Source organism: Palaemon carinicauda, chromosome 22, assembly GCF_036898095.1.
Source record: "Palaemon carinicauda isolate YSFRI2023 chromosome 22, ASM3689809v2, whole genome shotgun sequence".
Lineage (NCBI taxonomy): Eukaryota > Metazoa > Arthropoda > Malacostraca > Decapoda > Palaemonidae > Palaemon > Palaemon carinicauda.
In genome coordinates this window covers 57,448,670-57,470,062 of record NC_090746.1, presented here as the reverse complement: position 1 = coordinate 57,470,062, position 21,393 = coordinate 57,448,670, and the positions used below count along the sequence as shown (strand labels likewise).

The 21,393-nt window shown below is 42.4% G+C and overlaps 2 protein-coding genes across 2 annotated transcripts in view; one reads left to right on the top strand and one right to left on the bottom strand.

Moving 5' to 3' along the window:
• LOC137616092 (organic cation transporter protein-like) overlaps positions 1-661 on the bottom strand; it is a 78,110-nt gene extending 77,449 nt beyond the window's left edge. Inside the window, exon 1 of the mRNA XM_068345765.1 lies at positions 508-661. The gene's annotated coding sequence lies outside the window, so the exon portion shown is untranslated. The remainder of the gene's footprint in view (positions 1-507) is intronic.
• Positions 662-1,989: 1,328 nt separating this feature from the next.
• Positions 1,990-21,393, top strand: part of Smg5 (Smg5 nonsense mediated mRNA decay factor) — an 81,154-nt gene continuing 61,750 nt past the window's right edge. The window contains exons 1-5 of the mRNA XM_068346265.1: positions 1,990-2,621; positions 13,217-13,439; positions 20,092-20,233; positions 20,684-20,835; positions 20,965-21,068. Coding sequence (XP_068202366.1) covers positions 2,554-2,621; positions 13,217-13,439; positions 20,092-20,233; positions 20,684-20,835; positions 20,965-21,068 — 689 coding nt within the window. The 5' untranslated portion in view covers positions 1,990-2,553. The remainder of the gene's footprint in view (positions 2,622-13,216; positions 13,440-20,091; positions 20,234-20,683; positions 20,836-20,964; positions 21,069-21,393) is intronic.

The following is a 21,393-nucleotide window of genomic DNA, read 5'->3' as shown; positions in this document are numbered from 1 at the left end:
TTTAATTATTCATTACTTTCCTTGTAGTTTACTTATTTTCTTTTCCTTTCTAGAGAACAATGTTTTAATTTTGGAATGTCCTCGAAGAGTTGCTTCATAGCCTATTTCTCCTTGTTGGAGCCCTTGAGCTTATGGCATCCTGTTTTTCCTTATATATATATATATATATATATATATATATATATATATATATATATATATATATATATATGTGTGTGTGTGTGTGTGTGTGTGTATGTATATATATATATATATATATATATATATATATATATACATATATGTTTATGTAATAATGATGATAATAATAATAATGATAGAGCTCTTGGATTTATAGCATCCTGCTTTTCCAGCTAGGGTTGTAGTCTAGCAAATGATAATAATAATAATAATAATAATGATAATAATAATAATAATAATAATAATAATAATAATAATAATAATAATAATAATAATATCACTTAGCGATAACTCCTTAGAAGCTACTTATGAAAAGTAAAAAGTTACCTTGTTAACTTCGCGTCAAGGCGCTGACAGAACGTTCAGTGCACTTCCCACCCACACTCGCGTCATGCAAAGAGAACACTGAGTTGTCTGGGATAAATATCCCCTCACTGTCTGCACACTGTTGCAGCTTCTTCCCAGATAGGCACCTGGTAATACTTACCAGAGATTTCAATTATATTTCATTCCCTTTGATTTTGATTACATTATTTGATTTTATTGCTACTCTTCTTTTAACAGCTCGGGTGAGTTAGTCGATAACTTATTCCTCGATATATATATATATATATATATATATATATATATATATATATATATATATATATATATATATGGGCCTATATATGTGTGTATGTTTGTCCGTCCGTCTGTCTGAGGGGGAAGCATTTAACCATATATTAATAACTGATATTTCGTTGTCCTCTTTGCACATATTTCCAAGTAACTTTTCTTTCTAGAAAATATCTATTTTTCGCAAAAGTAAAAGATGCCGATTTAGGTTCCATTCTTCTTGTAATTTCTTGAAGTTTTGTCTTAATTCAATTAAGTGTTATATATTGATTCGTGAATTTTTATAAAGAAAAAAAGATGTATCTCATGTAACCAATCTTTTGGTAGATTTTTGTGGGTTACAACTAATGGTATTTTAGGGCAATTTCGTTCCGTGATAAAGAAAGCCTTTCACTTTTATTTACAATCAATAGAATTATCAGGCCATTATGTATTTAGAGTCTGAGGCTGGAAATAGTAGTAAATGCAAATTCACAAGACCTCCCATAAGTCGGATAATTTATAATTAATTGAACTGGGATATTTAGATAATTGACTGTAAAATAATTTGTGACTATTGGCCTACCTCGCTTTACCCGTAAGATTATTATTATTATTACTTTCTAAGCTACAACCCTAGTTGGAAAAGCAGGATGCTTTAAGCCCAGGGGCTCCAACAGTGAAGATGGCCCAATGAGGAAAGGAAACAAGGAAAATGGAATATTTTAAGAACAGTATATAATAACATTAGAATAAATATTTCGTATGTAAACTATGAAGACTTTAACAAAACAAGAGGCAGAAAAATAAGACAAAATAGTGTGCCCGAGTGTACCCTCAAGCAAGAGAACTCTAACCCAAGAGACAGTGGAAGACCATGGTACAGAGTCTATGGCACTATCCAGGACTAGAAAACAATGGTTTGATTTTGGAATGTCCTTCTCGAAGAGCTGCTTACCATAGCTAAAGCGTCAATTCTAAGCTTACCAAGAGAAAAGTGGCCACTGAACAATTATAGTGCAGTAGTTAACCCCTTGAGAAAAGAAAATTGTTTGGTGATTTTAGTGTTGTCAGGTGTATGACAGAGGAGAATGTGTAAAGAATTGGCAGACTATTCAGTGTTTGTGTAGGCAAATGAATCGTAATGAGAGAGAGGGATCCAATGTAGTACTGTCTGGACAGTCAAAGAACCCCTTCACTCTCAAGCGGTAGTATCTCAACGGGTGGCTGGCGGCCTGGCCAACCTACTACCTAGTTGTATTTTGTGTCTATGTGCCCGCGTGTGTTCTCGTAACTCATCAAACGTAGTTCCTGAGACACATGAATGTATTTTGTATCTTCAGAAGGAAAAGTATATTTGACCAAAGATAACCTCTGTAATTGAGCATTCATTGGTGATTACACAACCTGTTTTAACTTATAACTTGGCAAAATGTGTACTACCCAAGGACCTTATTACGTGTTTACGTCTGTGACGTCATGAACTTCGTGTAAAAGGGAGAGTTAGTATAAGATAAGAAAAAATCATCTGTTGTGATTGTATCGTTATTTACATGGTAATTTTAATCAAGAAAAATTACTGGGGATGTGGAAATAGATGAATATTTAACTTTGGACTAGATTTGATCAAGATATTTTTTTGTGTTTGAAAGCATAGGAGAAAGAGAATGGTCCCTGGCATCAACCTTGGCTGTTTCGTGGAACATGTCCGATGCTCGTAGCGGGATAAATTCTCGACGTTTTTCTCGCAGGATTGTGATATGATGAAGTTAAAAGGCCATGAAGAGATCAACACTGACCACAGGGGAAAGGGCTGACAATGCTGATCAAATCAAAAAGCTCACCAAGTAAGTAATTTCTAAAATGTTCTTTGTCTTTCATGAAATCCTTGGATAGCCTATGGCATGCAGGCTATTCTAGGATGTATACGTATACTTATAATTGTACTGTAGACATTTTCGATTCCCTTGCTCTCCAATATTATTCTAACCTAAGCTTCCTTGTGTAACTGCAGGTTTTTTGTCCAAGGTACGCTCCTGTACTGGGTATCACCTTTGAACCATAACTAGGCAAAAATTTATGAAAGTAACCTTTAACCTTTCCCATCTCCACTGAACAGATCCTTGTTTTTCGAAACTTCTTTTCATGTTATGAATTGGCCAGCCGAAGTACAATTTTAGGTTTCATTGTAGTGTATTACAATATTAAACTTCAATTGCCCAGCTTAATGTGTAATTTCCAGTCTGATCATCCGTACCTTATAGGTATTATTGTACTGTATTAAAGGGCAATGTAACTTAGGAAAAAAGATTACTTTATTCTATAGAAAAAACTCCGCTCTCTTCGAAAATGACATTAGTTCCCGTCGCAAATGATTAGTTTTAGAAATATGTATATATCTACATCCTACGATAATGGGGGACCCCCAGTGGGAAGTCGGGGTTTTGGGTGGGGAAAACATACTGGGGAAATGGGGGTAAATTTTTAGTTTCAGCCAAATTTGGAAAAATGCAATAAAAATATATTTGTTGCATCAGAAATAGTGTGGTTTCAATGAATTTAACGTTTATTTTGACTGCAAACCAACCGATTTAGAGATTTACTATGTATACCCTAGTTCATCCCACCAATTATGGGGGACACCCTTTGGGAACCGGGGTTTTGGGTGGGGGAAGGGGGGGGAGGGTGTTGGGGCATTGAATGATATTTGCAATAAATGAATAATTAATGTTCCAGCACCCCTCCCCCATACCCCTAACTAGGCCTACCGGGGGGAGGGGGGTAGGGCCCCCCAGCGACCCCCCCTTAAAGCCACAGTAATTTTCAGGGCACCACAGAACCTAACAAACCCACCTAACCTAACCTAGGGGCCCTGTACCCCTACCGGCCCCCCCTGCGACCCCCCCTTATGGCCAAAGTAATTTTCAAGGCACCACAGAACCTAACAAACACACCTAACCTAACCTAGGGGCCCTGTACCCCTACCGGGGGGGGGCTTCGCCCCCCCCTGCGACCCCCCCTTAAGGCCACAGTAATTTTCAGGGCACCACAGAACCTAACAAACCCACCTAACCTAACCTAGGGGCCCTGTACCCCTACCGGGGGGGGCTTCGCCCCCCCTGCGACCCCCCCTTATGGCCACGGTAATTTTCAAGGCACCACAGAACCTAACAAACCCACCTAACCTAACCTAGGGGCCCTGTACCCCTACTGGGGGGGGCTTCGCCCCCCCTGCGACCCCCCCTTAAGGCCACAGTAATTTTCAGGGCACCACAGAATCTAACAAACCCACCTAACCTAACCTAGGGGCCCTGTACCCCTACCGGGGGGGGGGGGGCTTCGCCCCCCCTGCGACCCCCCCTTTAACCAGGGGTAAATTTGAATATATATATTTTGTTAAATCACTTCTTACCTTAAACGGAAGATGACGATGAAGATGTGGAAGGTTGTGGTTGACCCTCTTCTGAATCATCAAGTACTGGAATACGTTCAGATTTGGTACAATACCACACATGTCTATCCTCACGAAAATGTAAAGGCGAATCACATTTACCACACTGGACACTTAAAGGTAATACGGAATGCTCCCTTAGAAAACGATTCACTACTTCAGGAGTTCCATTATAATTCCCATGAAATCGGCCGATCACATCAAAATAGGAATAACGACATATTTCACACAACCGTACCGGAGGATCCATGACAGTAAAATGACGTGTGATGAAAATATAGAAACCGGAACTTTTGAAAACCGAAAACAAACGACAATCACGGGTTTCTCCCATAATGAAATAGGGAAAAAAACAAAAGAGTATCGTTTACAATGTTATATTGCACGAAAAACAGATCCTTGAAACAAGACTGAGAGACCAATGAATCGTCCAATAATAACCCTTGAAAAGAACCCAGTAGTATTTTGATTGGAGGAGCGACATTAGTGGGAGGAGCAAATGCGCATTCAAGTAAATATTGTCACATTACGCAATGGGGCGGAGCCAAGTAAGATGAAAACAGACATACAAACGAACAAGAGCTACCTTGCGTGCCCATGGAAAGATACACACTAAACTTAGAAAAAGTCAAGACCTTCAATTCCTGAAATATTTTTTTTCTCTGTAAGTATGCATTAGCGACAATAATGTATTGAGAAGAAGTGTTTTGTTATCACGTGCTTTACTAGGAAAATATATTAATATAATACATTTCCCAATTTGGTTGAATCCAAAACTTTACCGGAAATGGTATTCATTTCAACCGTAAACAAACAGATCATCCAATTCGACTAACTTTAAGTTGCCGAATTGGTTGCTGTTATTATGGATGAAATGAAGGTGAAAACCGGTTAAATCACGTTATTTTCTATAGGAAAACATATATTTTCTGTTAAAATGGTTAAGTATAATCACTGTTGTCATATATGTTGTGCTAAAATATTTAAATATAAGCACTTGTTCAACAGTGTCACTTCACTCACGAATGTACTGCGAACGATAACATTTGCAACGTTACCAATGATGCACAGTGTTACCAATGATGTCTGGGATTGTTACGGTAATATTACTAGTTACACAATATGTAAAAAGTACAAAAAGGGTACAGAACCTAACAAACCCACCTAACCTAACCTAGTAGTTGACAGGTCACAAACCTCAGGTATTTACTGAGAACGGTAGAATTAGCCACGATACGAATGATACACATCGTTACCAACGGTACGGTGACATTACTAGCGATAGTAATGCTAGATATTTCCATACGTATTTTAAATAATTTTTCCATAAAGTTTTACACAATATATAAAAAGTACAAAAAGGGTACAGAACCTAACAAACCCACCTAACCTAACCTATGAGTTCCCAGGTCACAAAACTCACGTATGTACCAGGAATGTTAAAATAATCAACATTACCAATGATACAGTGTTAACAACGTTACAAAGGCATTGCTAACGGTAGCAATGCTATGGTAATATTATCATGTGTATTTTAATGAATTGTTCCATATACACTTTACACAATATATAAAAAGGTACAAAAAGGGTACAGAACCTAACAAACCCACCTAACCTAACCTAGGAGTTAACAGGTCACAAAACACATATAATGACTTTTGTTGAATGACTTACCTTTATGAAGGGGACGTCGAAACTTGTAGGACACAGGAGGGTGAGACTGACGGCTTAACTTTAAATAATATTATCTTCCATGGGGGTAGGCGACTTTTTCCCAAAAATGTACCTTTATAAAAAGCAACAGTATAACCACAGCGACATTTCTTTTTGGTTTTAGGTATCTTGGTTTCGGTATTACAATAAAACACGCGAATGTCTTTCCTGTAAGATAGGAGGGAACGGCACTTGGGGCACTGTAAACGTTGAGGAATTACATTGTGTGCTTTTAAGGAAATTATCAACATTGGATGAAGAATCATAAAAATCACCATGGAATTTAGCAAATGCTTTTAGGTATGGAATACTGCAGCTGATACAAGTTTCTATAACTTTCTCACTTGAAATGACGGACACCTTACCAGGACAAAGGTTTCCAGGGAAAACCATTTGGTGGAAGGGGTATGAATAGACCACTTGAAGAAATACAGGAAAGGGGTAGGGAAACATTAACTGACAACCCCCTTGTGTAAACTTTGAATACGTATAGGTTCGTTATTGGTTAATGGGAAAACAACGGAGTCTAGAGGGTAAACATGAATTAACTGGATAGGGAAACTTGTATAGAGCAAGTATTTATGTGAAATCGGGGTGTGACAAAGAAATAACAAAAGAAATAAAACCAATATAGGAAGATAAAATGCAATGTATGATAAATATTGAATGGGAATATAAAATGAGTTGATTTTATAAGGTATGGGATAATAAAACGAGTAATTTTATGGTCAAAAGTAATGCAGTATTATAGTTTATACAGTGGAACCTCTACATCCGAACGTATCTACATCCGAATTTTCCAACATCCGAAGTAAAATTCGAGCAAATTTTTTACTCTACACCCAAATTTTATTTCAACACACGAAGTAAGCAATTTTCGTCGTACCGGTTGTATCCGAATTTTTCGACCCGCGAAGTACAATTCGAACACGTTCCGACTCTACACCCGAATGTTTTTTTCGACACCCGAAGTAAACAATACTCGTACGCGTAGTCGGTGCTCATAGCGCCTGAAGTGTTTTTTATTTCCGCCGATAGAAGGCAGCACATCGACCTCGGAGGGACGCTCAATTAGCGGGGCTTGGGTCAGTCCTCTGTTCTCGTCGGCTTCTTGCGGTTGTGCACTGTGCGTTCTGCTATTAACTCTGTTTTAATCGTGATTTTTTACGTGCATCCTTTAACGGTAATTTACGTAAAGTATGGGTCCTAAAAGGCTTAGTTTTGCCAGTGGTAGTGGTGAGGAAAGGAAGGAGGAAATGCTTTCTTTAGAAATCAAGCAGGAAATTATTGAAAAACATGAGCGTGGCGTCCGCGTGAGTGAACTTGCTAAACAGTATGGCCGTAATATGTCGACGATCTCGACAATCCTTAAACAGAAGGAAGCTATTAAAGCAGTGAAACCTTCTAAGGGGATCACTATAATTTCCAAACGCCGTACCCCTATCATAGAAGAGATGGAACGACTTTTACTAGTGTGGATTAAGGATAGAGAGATCGTTGGCGACACCATCACCGAGACCGTCATCTGCGAGAAGCCGCACGCCATCTTTATGGACTTGAAGGAGGAGAGCTCTGAGGGTGAGTTCAACCGAGCCTTCCTCAGATGATTTCAAGGCATCTCGTGGCTGGTTCGAGAAATTTAAGAAACGGTCCGGGATTCATTCAGTTGTTCGCCATGGAGAGGCTGCTAGTGCAGACACAAAGGCTGCAGCTGACTTTGTCAAGAACTTCGAAAAGATCGTGCAGGATGAAGGCTACATAGAGCAGCAGGTGTTTAATTATGATGAAACCGGGCTTGTTTGGAAGAAGATGCCGAGTCGAACCTACATCACTGCCGAAGAGAAGAAATTGCCTGGGCATAAGCCAATGAAGGATCGGTTGACTCTTGCCCTATGTGCCAACGCTAGCGGGGACTTTAAAGTCAAGCCCTTACTGGTTTACCATTCAGAGAACCCTAGGGCCTTTAAAGCACACAACGTCGATAAGGATCAGCTTCATGTTTTCTGGCGATCCAACTCGAAGGCCTGGGTCACTAGGCAATTCTTTGTGCAATGGGTTAACCAAGTTTTCGGCCCTTCTGTGAAGAAGTATCTTCATGAACAGAAATTTCCTTTAAAGTGCCTGCTATGCCTTGACAATGCACCCGCTTACCCCCCCCGGACTTGAAGATGATAGCTTCGATGAATTCAAGTTCATAAAGATGCTGTATCTTCCACCGAATACCACCTCTATCCTCCAGCCCATGGACCAGCAAGTCATCTCTAATTTTAAGAAGCTGTACACCAAGCACTTATTTAAGCAGTGCTTTAATGTCACGCAAAGCACCAACTTAACTTTGCGTGAATTTTGGAGGGGCCACTTCAACATCGTGCACTGCTTGAAGATCATAGATCAGGCTTGGGTGGGATTAACTCGACGGACCCTCAATTCTGCCTGGAAGAAGCTGTGGCCTGATGCAGTTTCTCCCCGAGATTTTGAGGGTTTTGACCCCGAACCTGATCCCGTGGTCGGTGCAGCGGAAGCCGTAGAGGAAATCGTCTCCCTTGGCAAGTCCATGGGTCTGGAGGTCGACGCAGATGACGTTACGGAACTCGTCGCCGAACATCACGACGATTTTCACGGATGAGCTTAAGGAACTCCATGCTATGTCGGAGCACATGAGTGATGACGAGGAGGGGAGCGAGGAGGTAGAACATGTGTTAGGTTCGGCGCATATAAAAGAGGTGTGAGGAAAATATCAAGACATGGTCGACTTCATCGACAAATATCATCCAAAGAAATTGCAGGTTTGTCGTGTAGTTTCTCAATTCGATGATGTTTGCCTAACTCACTTTCGAAACATTCTGAAAAGCCGTACCAAGCAATTATCTATCGATAATTTCTTTAAAAAAAACTGCGAAGCGAACTCGTGATGAAGAGGATGTAAGTGATTCGAAGAAAACGGCAAAGAGTGAAGCGGAAGAAAGTGAAACAAAGAAAACGGAAAAGAGTGAAGCAAAAGAAATTCAGTCAATTTTAAATGTAGAGAGTGAAAGTGATTAAAATTACGTACAGTAATCATCAAAAATAAAAAAATAAAATGTAAAAAAAAATAAAAAAATAAAAAAAAATAAGCTAAGTTATGTTAAAGTTCACTTAGTGTAAGTTAGAATACGGTAGTGTACGTTTATCGTAGTTAACCTCTCGACCTCCTCGCCGCCCGTCCGTCTCCTCTCTGCGTAGCAAGACTAACAACACCTGCGCTGGAGTTTCTAAGGTAAAGTGACGCTAAAAACCTGTTTCTTATTTATCATTTTTTGCTAATTCTTCTTATTTACATGTCTATTCTTCTTATTTACATGTCTATTATCTAATTTAGTGTTCATTATTCTCATGGGAAAATTATGTGTAGTAGTTTATTAAGAAGTTATCATAGGTTTTTGGGCTCAACCACGGATTAATCCTATTTCAATGTATTCTTATGGGAAAATTCGTTTCGACATCCGAACATTTTATACATCCGAAGTTGGTTCTGGAACGGATTAAATTCGTATGTAGAGGTACCACTGTATTACTTTAAAGGTACGTAATTGTACATTACAAACAATTTTGAATTTTTTATGTTAATTGTGCTTAGTGTATTCCTTATTGCACTTTTCTGTTGTCAATTGAGATTCAATTTTAACAGCCATCATTTTTTTATGCTAGGTCTCAGCTTATCTCAAGCTGCCGCTATTGAGAATTTTGCCACATATACAGAGTAAATAACAGAGTATTATTGATGTAATTTCCTAACTTGTTGAATATCTTGTAAGGTTTATAAGCTACAGTATAGCATGTGTGCAGATGTCATAGCCTAACACAGTTTGTTAGAAACTTTTAATTAGCGATCACTGGACCTACATTACGTAGTACGCTTACACTGATCAAATCTGCTGCCATATTCTCTCGGCTTTGTCGTAGTTCTAAGCATTTGTCTGAAAACACAAATAGTGGCTGTTGTAAACTGAATTAGTCTTTTAAAGGAGAAGCATATCTACATACAGTGGTTTAACATTGACCAAATCTTTCTGTTAACTGTCATACTACTGAAGTGTTCCTAATTGTAATAAAAAAAAAGTTAGCAATAATTGTTCTGACATAGTGCAGGTGTTCACTAATGGGAAGTATTTGCATATTCAAAGAACAATACGGTGGCAAGCTGAAGACCGAGTACCAATTTCATGCAAGTCTTTAATTAATTTGGAAAAGGTTTATTTTATTGTCGTTCATGGACACTGGCAGAGAAATTGAAGGGATTGGAAAGTTTTGTGTATAGAATATAAAGATTCGGGATTGCATTACAAATAAGAAGGTTATGTAAAGATGTGGTATCCATTGGTAGGAAAATGCACTAAGATCTCTGATATAGAAATAATTAAGACATTTGATGAGGTGGGGTGAGAAGTAGATTTTTAGGAAAATATTAAGTATAGAAATACCAGGACAAAATATCATTTAGGAAAGTCATGGATGAAAGTTTAAAACAGATGGTAATTCAAGTTGAAGTCCTAAATACAGAAGAGACTAGAATATCACTTTTAACTACATGAAGGGGAAATCTGACAAAAAATATCAATATCCATATCTCTTAGTTGGTTGACAGGTTTGAAGTACAAATGCTGAAACACATGCACTTGCTTAGTACTGTACTGTATTTACACATGACAGTGACTAAAGCCTTTAGAGAAATGATAAGATCCATGCAGGATTTATCAGTAAATTTCCTTATTCCATTTCTTGCATTTTAGAAAAATGTTTGGATGAATGAATGTTGGATTGATCATTTTGGCATTTGCACTTCATATCCCCTACAAGTTCCAAAAGCATGTCTACCAACTAGTTACCAAGTGATACTTTACTTCCATTTAAGAAAAATGTTTATAAGTAAGCTTATAATAAGAGCTATTATAAGATGTGGAAAGTACTGTATTGTGCGCACTATGTACCAGCAGAATCTAAGTTATCCTCAGAGTTAATGGGATTTTTAGTAGTCACTTTATTATAACTATTTGACTAGCAGCATAAATTTTGAAGGAGAAATTTTCTTTGTTGATTTTATTGGTAAGAGCTTTGGAAAGGAAACCAAACTTGTAGATAGTGTAGGTTAAATCTGATAAAATGCAGACAATGAAGATTAAATCTACTTGTACATATATCTTATGTATAGAATTTTCTTTTGAAGAAAAACTATAAACTGCTAAGAATCAGATTGTCCAAGGAGAGTTGAAGGTACGATTTCAGTATATGAACAAGGACATTGATGGAAAAAATACTGAATTAGCATCATAGAACATTGGATAGGTACGCTACTCGGACACCCCTTTAAGGGTATACTCGGTCGCGCGCGACCCCGACTCAAAAAAAAATTCAGGAAAAATTTAGTTATGCATCAATCTGTATTGTTTGACTTGCTAAAAATACTTCAAAGAATGCTAAAAACTACTGAAAATATAAGTGATACCCATCTACAAAATAACTATTTATTAGAAATATATTAAAAATTTAAGTATACAAAAAAAAAGACGACATAAATATTCACAAAATATAGAAATATACATATACACATAAATCCCTTTAGGGACACCTTCTTAGATGGCAAAGCAACAGCGTGTAATTGCTGGAAATGAGTTGGACCCATAGAAGTGTCAAGATCTGAAATGAGAAAAAAAAGGGTAACTTTTTTTGGCCAAAACAATTTGTCCAAATTTCATGAATTTTTTTTGGGTACCCAAATGAAATAGGAAGAGGCTAATTTTTTTATAGAATAAACTCATATTATCTTAGAACAGAAATACATAATAAAATGTGCACTAAGATGTAATTTACTGTTATATCAGGGGCGAAATCTAAAGGTAATTTTTGACGGCCTAGTTTCACAATGTAAATTTCTTATGAAAATCATTGTATCTCCTATAAAATATGATATTTATGCATTAAAATATACCGAAATATCACGAATTCTATACAGAACAAGAGTTTATAGAGATATGCCAACTTACCTTTCCGGTATGTCAACAAAATGGCCGCAGACCGCAACAACTCTTACAGCCCAAACTACCACTTGAAATGAAGAATGAGGTTGCAAGCTCCATATTATCATCAACATCTCTTTTTAACTCCATTAGAAGTGTGTTGATGACATCCATGCCGAGGGAATACTGCCTGCTGGCCATTATTGAAGATAAATTCAAAATAAATAGAAAAAAAATCAGAAATTTGCAAAAAATAAAAAAATTCAGAAATTTAGCCTTTGAGGGAAAATGGACCTCATGGCAATATATGGCATCCAAGCCAAAACCAATGTCATGCAAGTGGTAGACACACCATCCACCCACACTTTCCAACTATAAAGAACCAAACAAGTATCAACACTGTTCGACAATTTATAATTATGTAATAACTTTGCTGTTTGATCACTTACCCCTATAAAGGTATGTCAGGGTCGAGGTCGACCCCTGGGGGGGGTAAAAAAACGGGGAAGGAGGGAAGTTAGACAAAAATCAGTCCTAAAGCAGACAATGGCATGTAGACTAGTCACCCCTTGCAGGTCGATCACTTCCATATTCGAGACAGCTGATGATTTATGGGGAAAAAACAGGTTTTGAAAATGCTGTAGGGGTCGCGTACGACCCATCATACCTTTCCAGGGTTAAAGAAAATAACCCCGGGCTCTGTGATCTGATTACAACCATATGGTCGAAATTCAGATATTTTTTTTGAAGTTATTGAAATTGATTGATCTATTATACAGTTTTACTTATACAATTAGGAGTGTTTCGAGTGTTCAAAATAAAATTTGAACGTAGTGAATATTTCAGTGTTTTAGTATCTTATGCAGGTGTGATTTAATACCTACAAATAGTGTTAAGGTACAAGACAGTTGCTAGGTTGGCAGGAAAAAGTTTTATGTAAAAGCTCTTATCAAGGCAATGAAAAATTAAGTGATTATGAAGTTGTGAATAGGATGAGTTATAACTATTTTAGGTAAATATCTAATAGCCTGATTTATAAGAGTTTGGTTTTATTTTTTCACGTTTTTTAGTACAGTATTAGAGTTGATAGATAGCTTTGTAACAACAGTCCAATCTTACTTTGTACTGCTTTTGCCTCCGCACATCTTTATCCATTCATCCAACATTATCTCTTATTCAAAGGAGAAACCAATTTAGATATTCTGATCTTTCTTTACTCTTAAGGCAACCATTTCCTTTTGGGAAGATTGAGGTTAAATGTATGTCAAATATTCTGTTATATCAGGCAGGTGAGTGAGTGTGTTCGTCGTGCAAATGCCGCTCTTGGGGAGGCAGGGGCAGTTGGAGCCTTATTTTCAGCTCAGGCTGTTGGTGTACGGGCCAGGTTGAGAGAGTCATGTCAGCGTGTCATCCTATTGGCACCAGGTAGTCAAGCACGCCGCATGGAAGAGATACTCTGGCGCAAGGTTTATTATGAGCCGTTGGCTTCAGCAAAGAAGATGAGAAAGGTAAATATGTTTGTAGAATTGAAAAATCCATTTGGTGATCTTTTATACCTGCTAATTTGATCATAATCTTTATGTACTGTAGTGCTCTTCTTCCATTATGTTTATGAGACATTACAGTAAAGTTTGACTTGTCGTGGAATTATTTCCTTCAAATTTTCCACTTTAATAATTCATGGCAATTGCTATTCTTTTATGCAAGACTTGTGGTTCAAATATTTTATTTTATGTAAGCAGTAGTTGTAAAATACTTTACACCTTCCTTTCAATATTCAGAATTGTATGTCAATTTTATTTGCTAATTGTTCCAACACGGAATACTTACCTCGAATTACTTTCTTTGGAGTATCTGGGATCTCCTCCCTATCCGACCAAGAATTTTGCGCAGTCCCCCCATCTCTGTTTTCACTTGTCGGGTCCCTCCGTGGTGGATGGATACGTGCCGAGGCGACCCGGGGTCAGCGCGTGGGTGCGCTACTGGGTCTTTGTTGTCAGGAAGCATCTGGTCGCGGCGTGGATAACATCTCGCCGCTCTCTCTCACATCCAGTCCTACCCACCTTTGTGTTCTACGTGTTACCTTCGTGTTTTCCCGTTCCTATCCCTTCCTTGTGTTACTTGTGGTTACCCCTATGGAATCCCAACGCCGTTGTCCCGGTGCCAAGGCCGGTAAGTCATGCGGGGCATGGCTCTTTAAGGTGAACATCTACCCGCACACGTTGTGCACCACATGTCAAGGCAGAGTGTGCTCGCCTGCTTCCACGTGTCCGAAGTGTGAGTCCTGGCCGGAACTTCAATGGACATTGCACGCCACCAAGAAAAAGAAGGCATCGAAGCGGTCACCGAGGAAGCTTGGTCTCGGTTCTGCTGTTGTTACGGGAGTGATTTCTGTAGACGAGGTTCTGGTGCCCGCAGGACCCGTCTTGAGTGAGGATCCGGTGTGGGGGAGATCAGGAACACCAGCTCCTTCCCTTCCACGGTGCCAGTGTTTTTCAGGTACAGCGACTTAAGGGTGCAACCAAGACAGGAAAAGACGAGCCACGTGCTCATCTGACCCCGATTCCATTGTGTGGACGGCGCCATGGACGCCCTTCAGGTCACCCATGCGGCAAGACGAAGAGTTATCTGGCTGGTTTGCCTCACATGGGTCACTGCTCACACCTCCGGCGCCTTGTTGCGCTACCTCCTGATTTTATGCAACCCGTCACCCCGGTAGCACAATTGCAAGCCCCCATGTTGGTGGCAGAGGATTCAGGGGCCTCAGATAGCTCTTCTTCTTCTTCGTCTTCCTCGGACGATATCTCGTCCTCCAGCTCTTCCTCGTTGGAAGACTCCAGCGACCGGTAGTTGAAGAAAAAGAAAAAGAAGTTGAAGAGGAAGAAGTCGAGTTTGAACTTAGACCCGTCTAGGAAGAAGGCTAAAGTTTTCCGAAAAGAAAAGGGAAAATTAGGTAAAGTAGTTTTTCCCCCTTACGGGTCGAACAGGGCTCTTGCCGCTCCAGTGCCTGCCTCGGCAGCTGCTGGAGCCGCTACCATGCTTTTGCCCAGTGTCTCTTAGGCTCCATCCGCGCTTCGGATGCATCCGTTGGCACACACTAACTTTCCCTTGCCCTTGCCCGGCAAGTCACCGGCTCCATCCATTTAGCGGAGGCAGCCGCTGGCTCAGCCCAGCAGCATGATTCCCATGCCCGAAGACTCACCGGCTCCATCCAGGCATCGGATGCAGCCGCTGGCACAGCATGGCAGTCACTCACCACGGATTCCTCCGGGAGGGGGTAGACCCATGATGGCTACCTCCTCCTCGAGGGCTCCATCCGTGATGGAGAGAGCCGCTCCGTCGAGCCAGCCGGATGGCAGGCATATGACCTTCCCTACGGATCCATCTGTGATCGAAGAAGCAGCCGACATGGAGGATCAAGTGGTAGAGGGCTTAGTGGATGCTGGAGAGTGTTCGCCTGATGAAGCATCCTCCTACAGGAAAGTGTTAGCACTTATACGGCATCACCACAGACAAGATGAGCCCAAACCATTCTCAGAGCAGGCCTGACTTTCGGATTTGGGTAGGATGGTGGACAACCCTGTACAGCCGAAACCATCCTTGACCATACCAGTGGCTCCAGACATGTCCTTGGGCATGGACCACGTCGACCGTTTTGTCTAGGGACCCAAGAACTCCCTCAAGGCCCAAGGATCCTTCAAGCTCCTGCCTGGGCTAAGGACCCAGAAGAAATTTTATGTGCCAGACGGGCTGCCTGCGGGGCATCGGATAATGGAAGAAGCCGTTGCGGCTCTGAGCCAGGGCAGCACGGATGACAAGATCCTTACTGCCCCAGTGTTCTTCTCACAGTCAGAGGCCACTATGATGGAGGACACGTCTCAGGACATCAACAATGTGGCCTCCTGGTTGGACTGGTGGGTACGCACCTTAGCAGGTTTTCAACTCTCCCACGATCTCTCGGTCCCTGAGAACCAAGCTCTATTGCATGAGCTCATACGCTCTTGGGGCAAGGCCATGAAATTTTTAAAGTTCCGGTCCTTGACTCAGACAGCAAACTGGATCTTAAGAAGGGGGAGACACGGTGATAAACAGGCTCCCTGATAGACTCCCCGAGCATGACGCCAAGTTCCTTAGGAATGCTCCGGTGTGGAGTGAGACCCCGTTTCCCCTACAGACAGTAGCAGAGACCATTGAAAGACTGGGGAAACTGAAGAGCTCGGCTGAGCCTAAGCAGCCAGCAACAAGACGCCCTCCACATAGAAGACCGTCTGTGGACGGGGCCTACCCGCCTACGCCACCAGCTAGACAGAAGGCCCCCTCCCCTCCCTGGCATCAGTCCTCGCGGCCCTCCCGCAGAAATGGTGCCCCACCTCAGGCCTCCTGGCTCTCCCGCAGAAGTGGTGCCCCAGCCCAGGCCTCCTGGCCCTTCCGCAGAAGTGGTGCCCCAGCCCAGGCCTCCTTTAAACAAAAATACTCGGGCTCGAGACGAGGCCGCTCAAATTGTCTCCCCAGAAGGAGATAGGAAGAGAGGCCCCCTACACCTTCCCACGCCACAGGTGGGGGATGCCTCAAATACCATTGGCAAGCATGGCGGGACAACGGTGCGGACCCATGGTCTGTGGCAGTCCTCAGGGAGGGATACAGGATTCCCTTCCTGACAGAACCTCCTCCTCTGATTCCCGAGCATTGGGCGGAGTGGCTGGCCCCCAAGGATCACATAAAGAGAGCAGCCTTGCAGGAGGAGGTGTCGGCCATGTTGAACAAAGGAGCACTGCAACCCATCCGGGAATCATCCCCGGGGTTTTACAGCAGGCTCTTCCTGGTGGAGAAAGCTACGGGGTGTTGCAGACCAGTCATCGACCTCTCGGCCTTGAACAAGTTCATCAGGAAGATGTCCTTCAAGATGGACACGCCGAAGTCGGTACTGGCAGCCTTGAGGGAAGGGGATTTCAAGATGTCCCTGGACCTCAAGGACGCCTACTTTCAGATCCCCGTACACCCCTCCAGCAGGAACTTCTCAGGGTGAAGTGGGGAGCCCTGTCTCTGCAGTTCAGGACCCCCTGCTTCGGCCTGTCAACGGCACCTCAGGTTTTCACGAGGATATTCACCATAGTATCAGCCAGGGCACACAAGCAGGGGATCAGACTGATCAGGTATCTCGATGACTAGTTGCTTCTTTAAGCCTCAGAAGCAGCCTTAAAGGAGCAGGGGGCAAAGCTTTTATAGTTCTGCAGAGAACTGGGGGTTACCATCAATCTGGAGAAGACCCAGTTGATCCCCACCACCAGGATGACGTACCTAGGGATGGTCCTGGACCATCTCAAGGGAGGCTGGACAACCTGGACCACATAATTTGACCATTCCTAGCAAATGCACCAATGAGAGCCAAGGATTGGCAGAGACTCGTGGGCCACCTGGTCTCGGAGAAGCTAGTTCCTCAGGGGAGGCTCAAGCTGAGGCTGGTCCAGTGGAATCTGAAGGACCTCTGGTCACCGGGAGACCCACCTCAGTCCTTAGTCATGATGACCCCAGCCACCAGAAACATGCTCCTCTGGTGGTCCGACAGGGCGAACACCCTATGGGGTGTGCCGTTCGTGTCCGCTCCTCCGGAGATGTTTTTCTTCACGGACGCGTCAAAGGAGGGGTGGGGAGCCCATCTGCTCGAAGAGACAGCAGAGGGAAAGTGGTTCCCGGAGGAGAAGCTCCTCCACATAAACCTGCTCGAACTGCTGGCGGTTCAAAAGGCCCTCGCAATATTTGCCCATCAACTGCGGGGAAACGCAATAGCCCTCATGTGCGACAACGCCACCGTGGTGGCTTACATAAGGAAGCAAGGAGGATTGAGATCAAGGGAGCTGTCCGATCTCACGGCTCGAGTCCTGGAATGGGCCGAGAGGAATCACATCATTCTCACAGCCAGCTTCATTCCGGGAAAGAGAAACGTTCTAGCCGACAGCCTCAGCAAAGCAGGGCAAGTAGTGGGGTCGGAGTGGTCCATACACCCACAAGTGATCCAGAAGGTCCTACAGTTGTGGGGCTCACCGGTGATAGACCTGGTCGCCACAAGGCTCAACACGAAGCTCCCCGTGTTCTGTTCTCCTGTGCCAGACCCGGCAGCAGCGTTTGAGGACGCCTTCCAGCACTCATGGGACGGACTCGACGCATATGCCTTTCCCCCCTTCGGGATTCTCAGGCAGGTGCTCAACAGACTCAGACAATCAAGGACAACAATGATCACTTTGGTAGTGCCCTGGTGGCCGGAGAGGGAGTGGTTCGCGGATCTACAGGACCTGGCCACCCTTCCTCCGTGGCCCCTACCAATAAGGGAAGATCTTCTATGCCAGCCCCACTTTCGAAGGTTTCACAAAAACCCTCAGTGCCTCCAGCTACACGCGTGGAGGTTATTGAGCGTCTATTGAGGAAAGAAGGATACTCGGAGGAGAAGACAGCTTCGAGGATGTCAGGGTATCTGCGGAAGTCCTTTATCGTGGTGTACCAGGCCAAGTGGGCCACGTTTGTGAAGTGGTGTGACACGCAGAATCTGAGGCCTCTGGATGCATCAGTCCACAAGATTGCAGACTTCCTGGTCCACCTGAGGGATGACCTGGGGGTCTCCATTCCAGCCATCAAGGGGGCCTGAGCGGCCCTGGGGCAGGTCTTTCAACTCAGAGGCATCGACCTTGGGGCCTCTCGCCAGATTACCATGCTCATCAGGAGTTTCGAGCAGTCTTGTTCCCCCCGCGCTGCTCGGGTCCCGCAGTGGGAGGTGGCCAAGGTTCTCAAAGTTTTGACAAAGCCTCCCTTCGAACCCCTCAAGGATATCCTAGATAAAGACCTCACCCTCAAGACGGTGTTCTTGCTGTCTCTGGCCTCAGCTAAGCGTGTGAGTGAGCTCCACGGCTTGTCATTCGTGGTCTCGCACTCGAAAGGGTGGAAGGGCCTGTCCTTTAAGTTCCTGCCTGAGTTTGTGGCCAAAACACAGAACCCGGCTATTGCCGACCTGAGGTTCGTAGGGTTCTCAGTCCCGGCGATCCCTCACTCGGACAACCCGGAAGACATGCTCCTGTGTCCAGTGAGAATGGTCAGGAAATACCTTAGCAGGACAGCCAGACTCCGGCCGGGCATTAAAAGTCTGTTTGCCTCCTCTGGCCGTGTAAAGAAGGCAGTGTCAAAGAACACGATCTCCTTCTGGCTTTGGCAAGTCATCAAGACAGCTTACGCCAGTGAGGGGTCTTCACTCCCGGGTAACCTGCGACCCCATGATATTAGAGGTCTTAGCACTTCTTTGGCCTTTGACAGCAACATGGCAGTGGGCCAAATCATGCGAGCAGGCACATAGTCCAGACAGTCCACCTTTACGGCCCACTACCTGAAAGACTGCACGAGGAAGTCCTTGGACTCCTTCTCCATTGGACCAGTGATTTCCGCCCTGCAACAAGTTTAGGGCTCCGGCCCCGGGTAGCCCTAGGGAAGTAATTGTGAGCGACACAAGTTTCCCCCTTACTCCCCTTTCCTTGCTACCCTTTTTCCCTTCCCTTCCCTCCTCCCATGTGAGAGATGGATGTTTTGGAAGCCGATGTCCGGATTATTCATAAAGGTGAGTTTATACAAACAGGTAGACTTTTGCGTGCTTCCCCTGACTCTCCTACCCTGTTCTTTGTGTCGTCCGGACCCCCCCCCCCCCCCCCCCCGTAAGTGCAAGTCTCCTAATAAATTAGTTTGAGGTAAGTACTCCGTGTTGGAACAAATCACAAATTTTAAGTAATTTGTATTTTTCCTAATAGTACTTACCCCGAACTACTTTCTGGTTATTGCCCACCTATCCTGCCCCGGGTGCCTTACAGGGGTTCGAGGTAGAAACACATATGCTTACTGACGACAAAGACCCAGTAGCTCACCCACGCGCTGACCCCGGGTCGCCTCGGCACGTATCCATCCGCCACGGAGGGACCTGACAAGGGAAAACGGAGATGGGGGGACTGCGCAAAATTCTTGGTCGGATAGGCAGGAGATCCCAGATACTCCTAAGAAAGTAGTTTGAGATAAGTACTGTTAGGCAAAATACAAATTACAGTACTTAAAATTTGTGATTTTTTGTTCAGGTATCTGATATAACATCATTATGTATAGTACAACAAATAAAACTTTGATAATTCACAGGGTACTACATGGTCGAGTAGTGAAGCATGCTGGGTATCAAACCACTTATGGTCAGGAGTAGCATATTACCATCAGCTGCTACATTCTGTTGTGCAATCCAGTGTCTGTCAATCCCAGTTGGCAGATTTACTTCCCTATCCAAGTAAGGAAAGTTATGTTTTTTATTAATATCAGGAGTGTCGTTTTTCTTGGTGAATAAACCATTTCATTAATTATTTTCACCAATTGGGCAGATCATTTCAATGTAGCTTAGTCAATTTTGTTAAGGATTTGAACATTTTATGAGATAAATCTAGGCAAAAAGGCCATCAGTAAGGTCAAACGATATATGTACATTACATTACAGATTAATAAAACAAGTTAGGAATGGTAATTATAGGTCAAGTAATGGTAAATAGAAAAGAAAAAATACTATTAAATTGTGTTTAAGTACAGGAATTAAAGACAATCAACATACTGTGTGATGTTGTAACCCAAAATGGGGCTGCTGACAATTTGAATGGGGTATATGTACTATTTTGATCAGTACAGAAGATACAATGAATCAATTCACTTGTGTTATTTTAGTTACGTTAATTAACTTTTATTTTAGGTGAAGATGATGGTGCAAAACCATTAGGTAGCAATGAGAATGGTGGAGAGTCATTACATAGATGTTTGACCTGCCTGGGAGACCTGACTCGTTACATGTTGGATTTACCTTCTTCACCACCCCATTCACTGTCTGTACGGTATTATCTTCAGGTTAGTATTTCCAGTTTTTTTATATTTTTTGATAATTTTGTTGAATGTGATTATATGGAGGAATCAAATCTAGTAAACTAAAGTACTGGTATTTTTTGTTTCATATGGCTCATTAGATATTTATTTCAGGCTCTGCATTACCAACCAGAAAGTGGACTTACACACAGTAATTTGGCAACTGTATACTCAACAAATGATCAAGCGCTGCTAGCAGTTGCACATTATCTTAGAGCGTAAGTGTTACACTAGATTTTCTTCTTATGATGTGGCCAGCCATTACATATTTTTTATTTAATCAGTCATTGTATATTGTCAATCTTTATTTTTTAGTATTTAGTGTATGTAATAAATTAGAGACTACCTGTTATAAGTTGGAAAGAAAAAATGACCATTATAAACCTCAACCAACTCCTAGAGTTAAGGCCCCTATCACCCTCTGGGAACTAATAATTTTTCCCAAAAATCTAATTTACATTTTTCATTTATTTATATTATATAACTATCCAAGCATACAGTGCAAAGTTTGTTTGAACATTCCGTGGCCATTTTCCTTGGTCA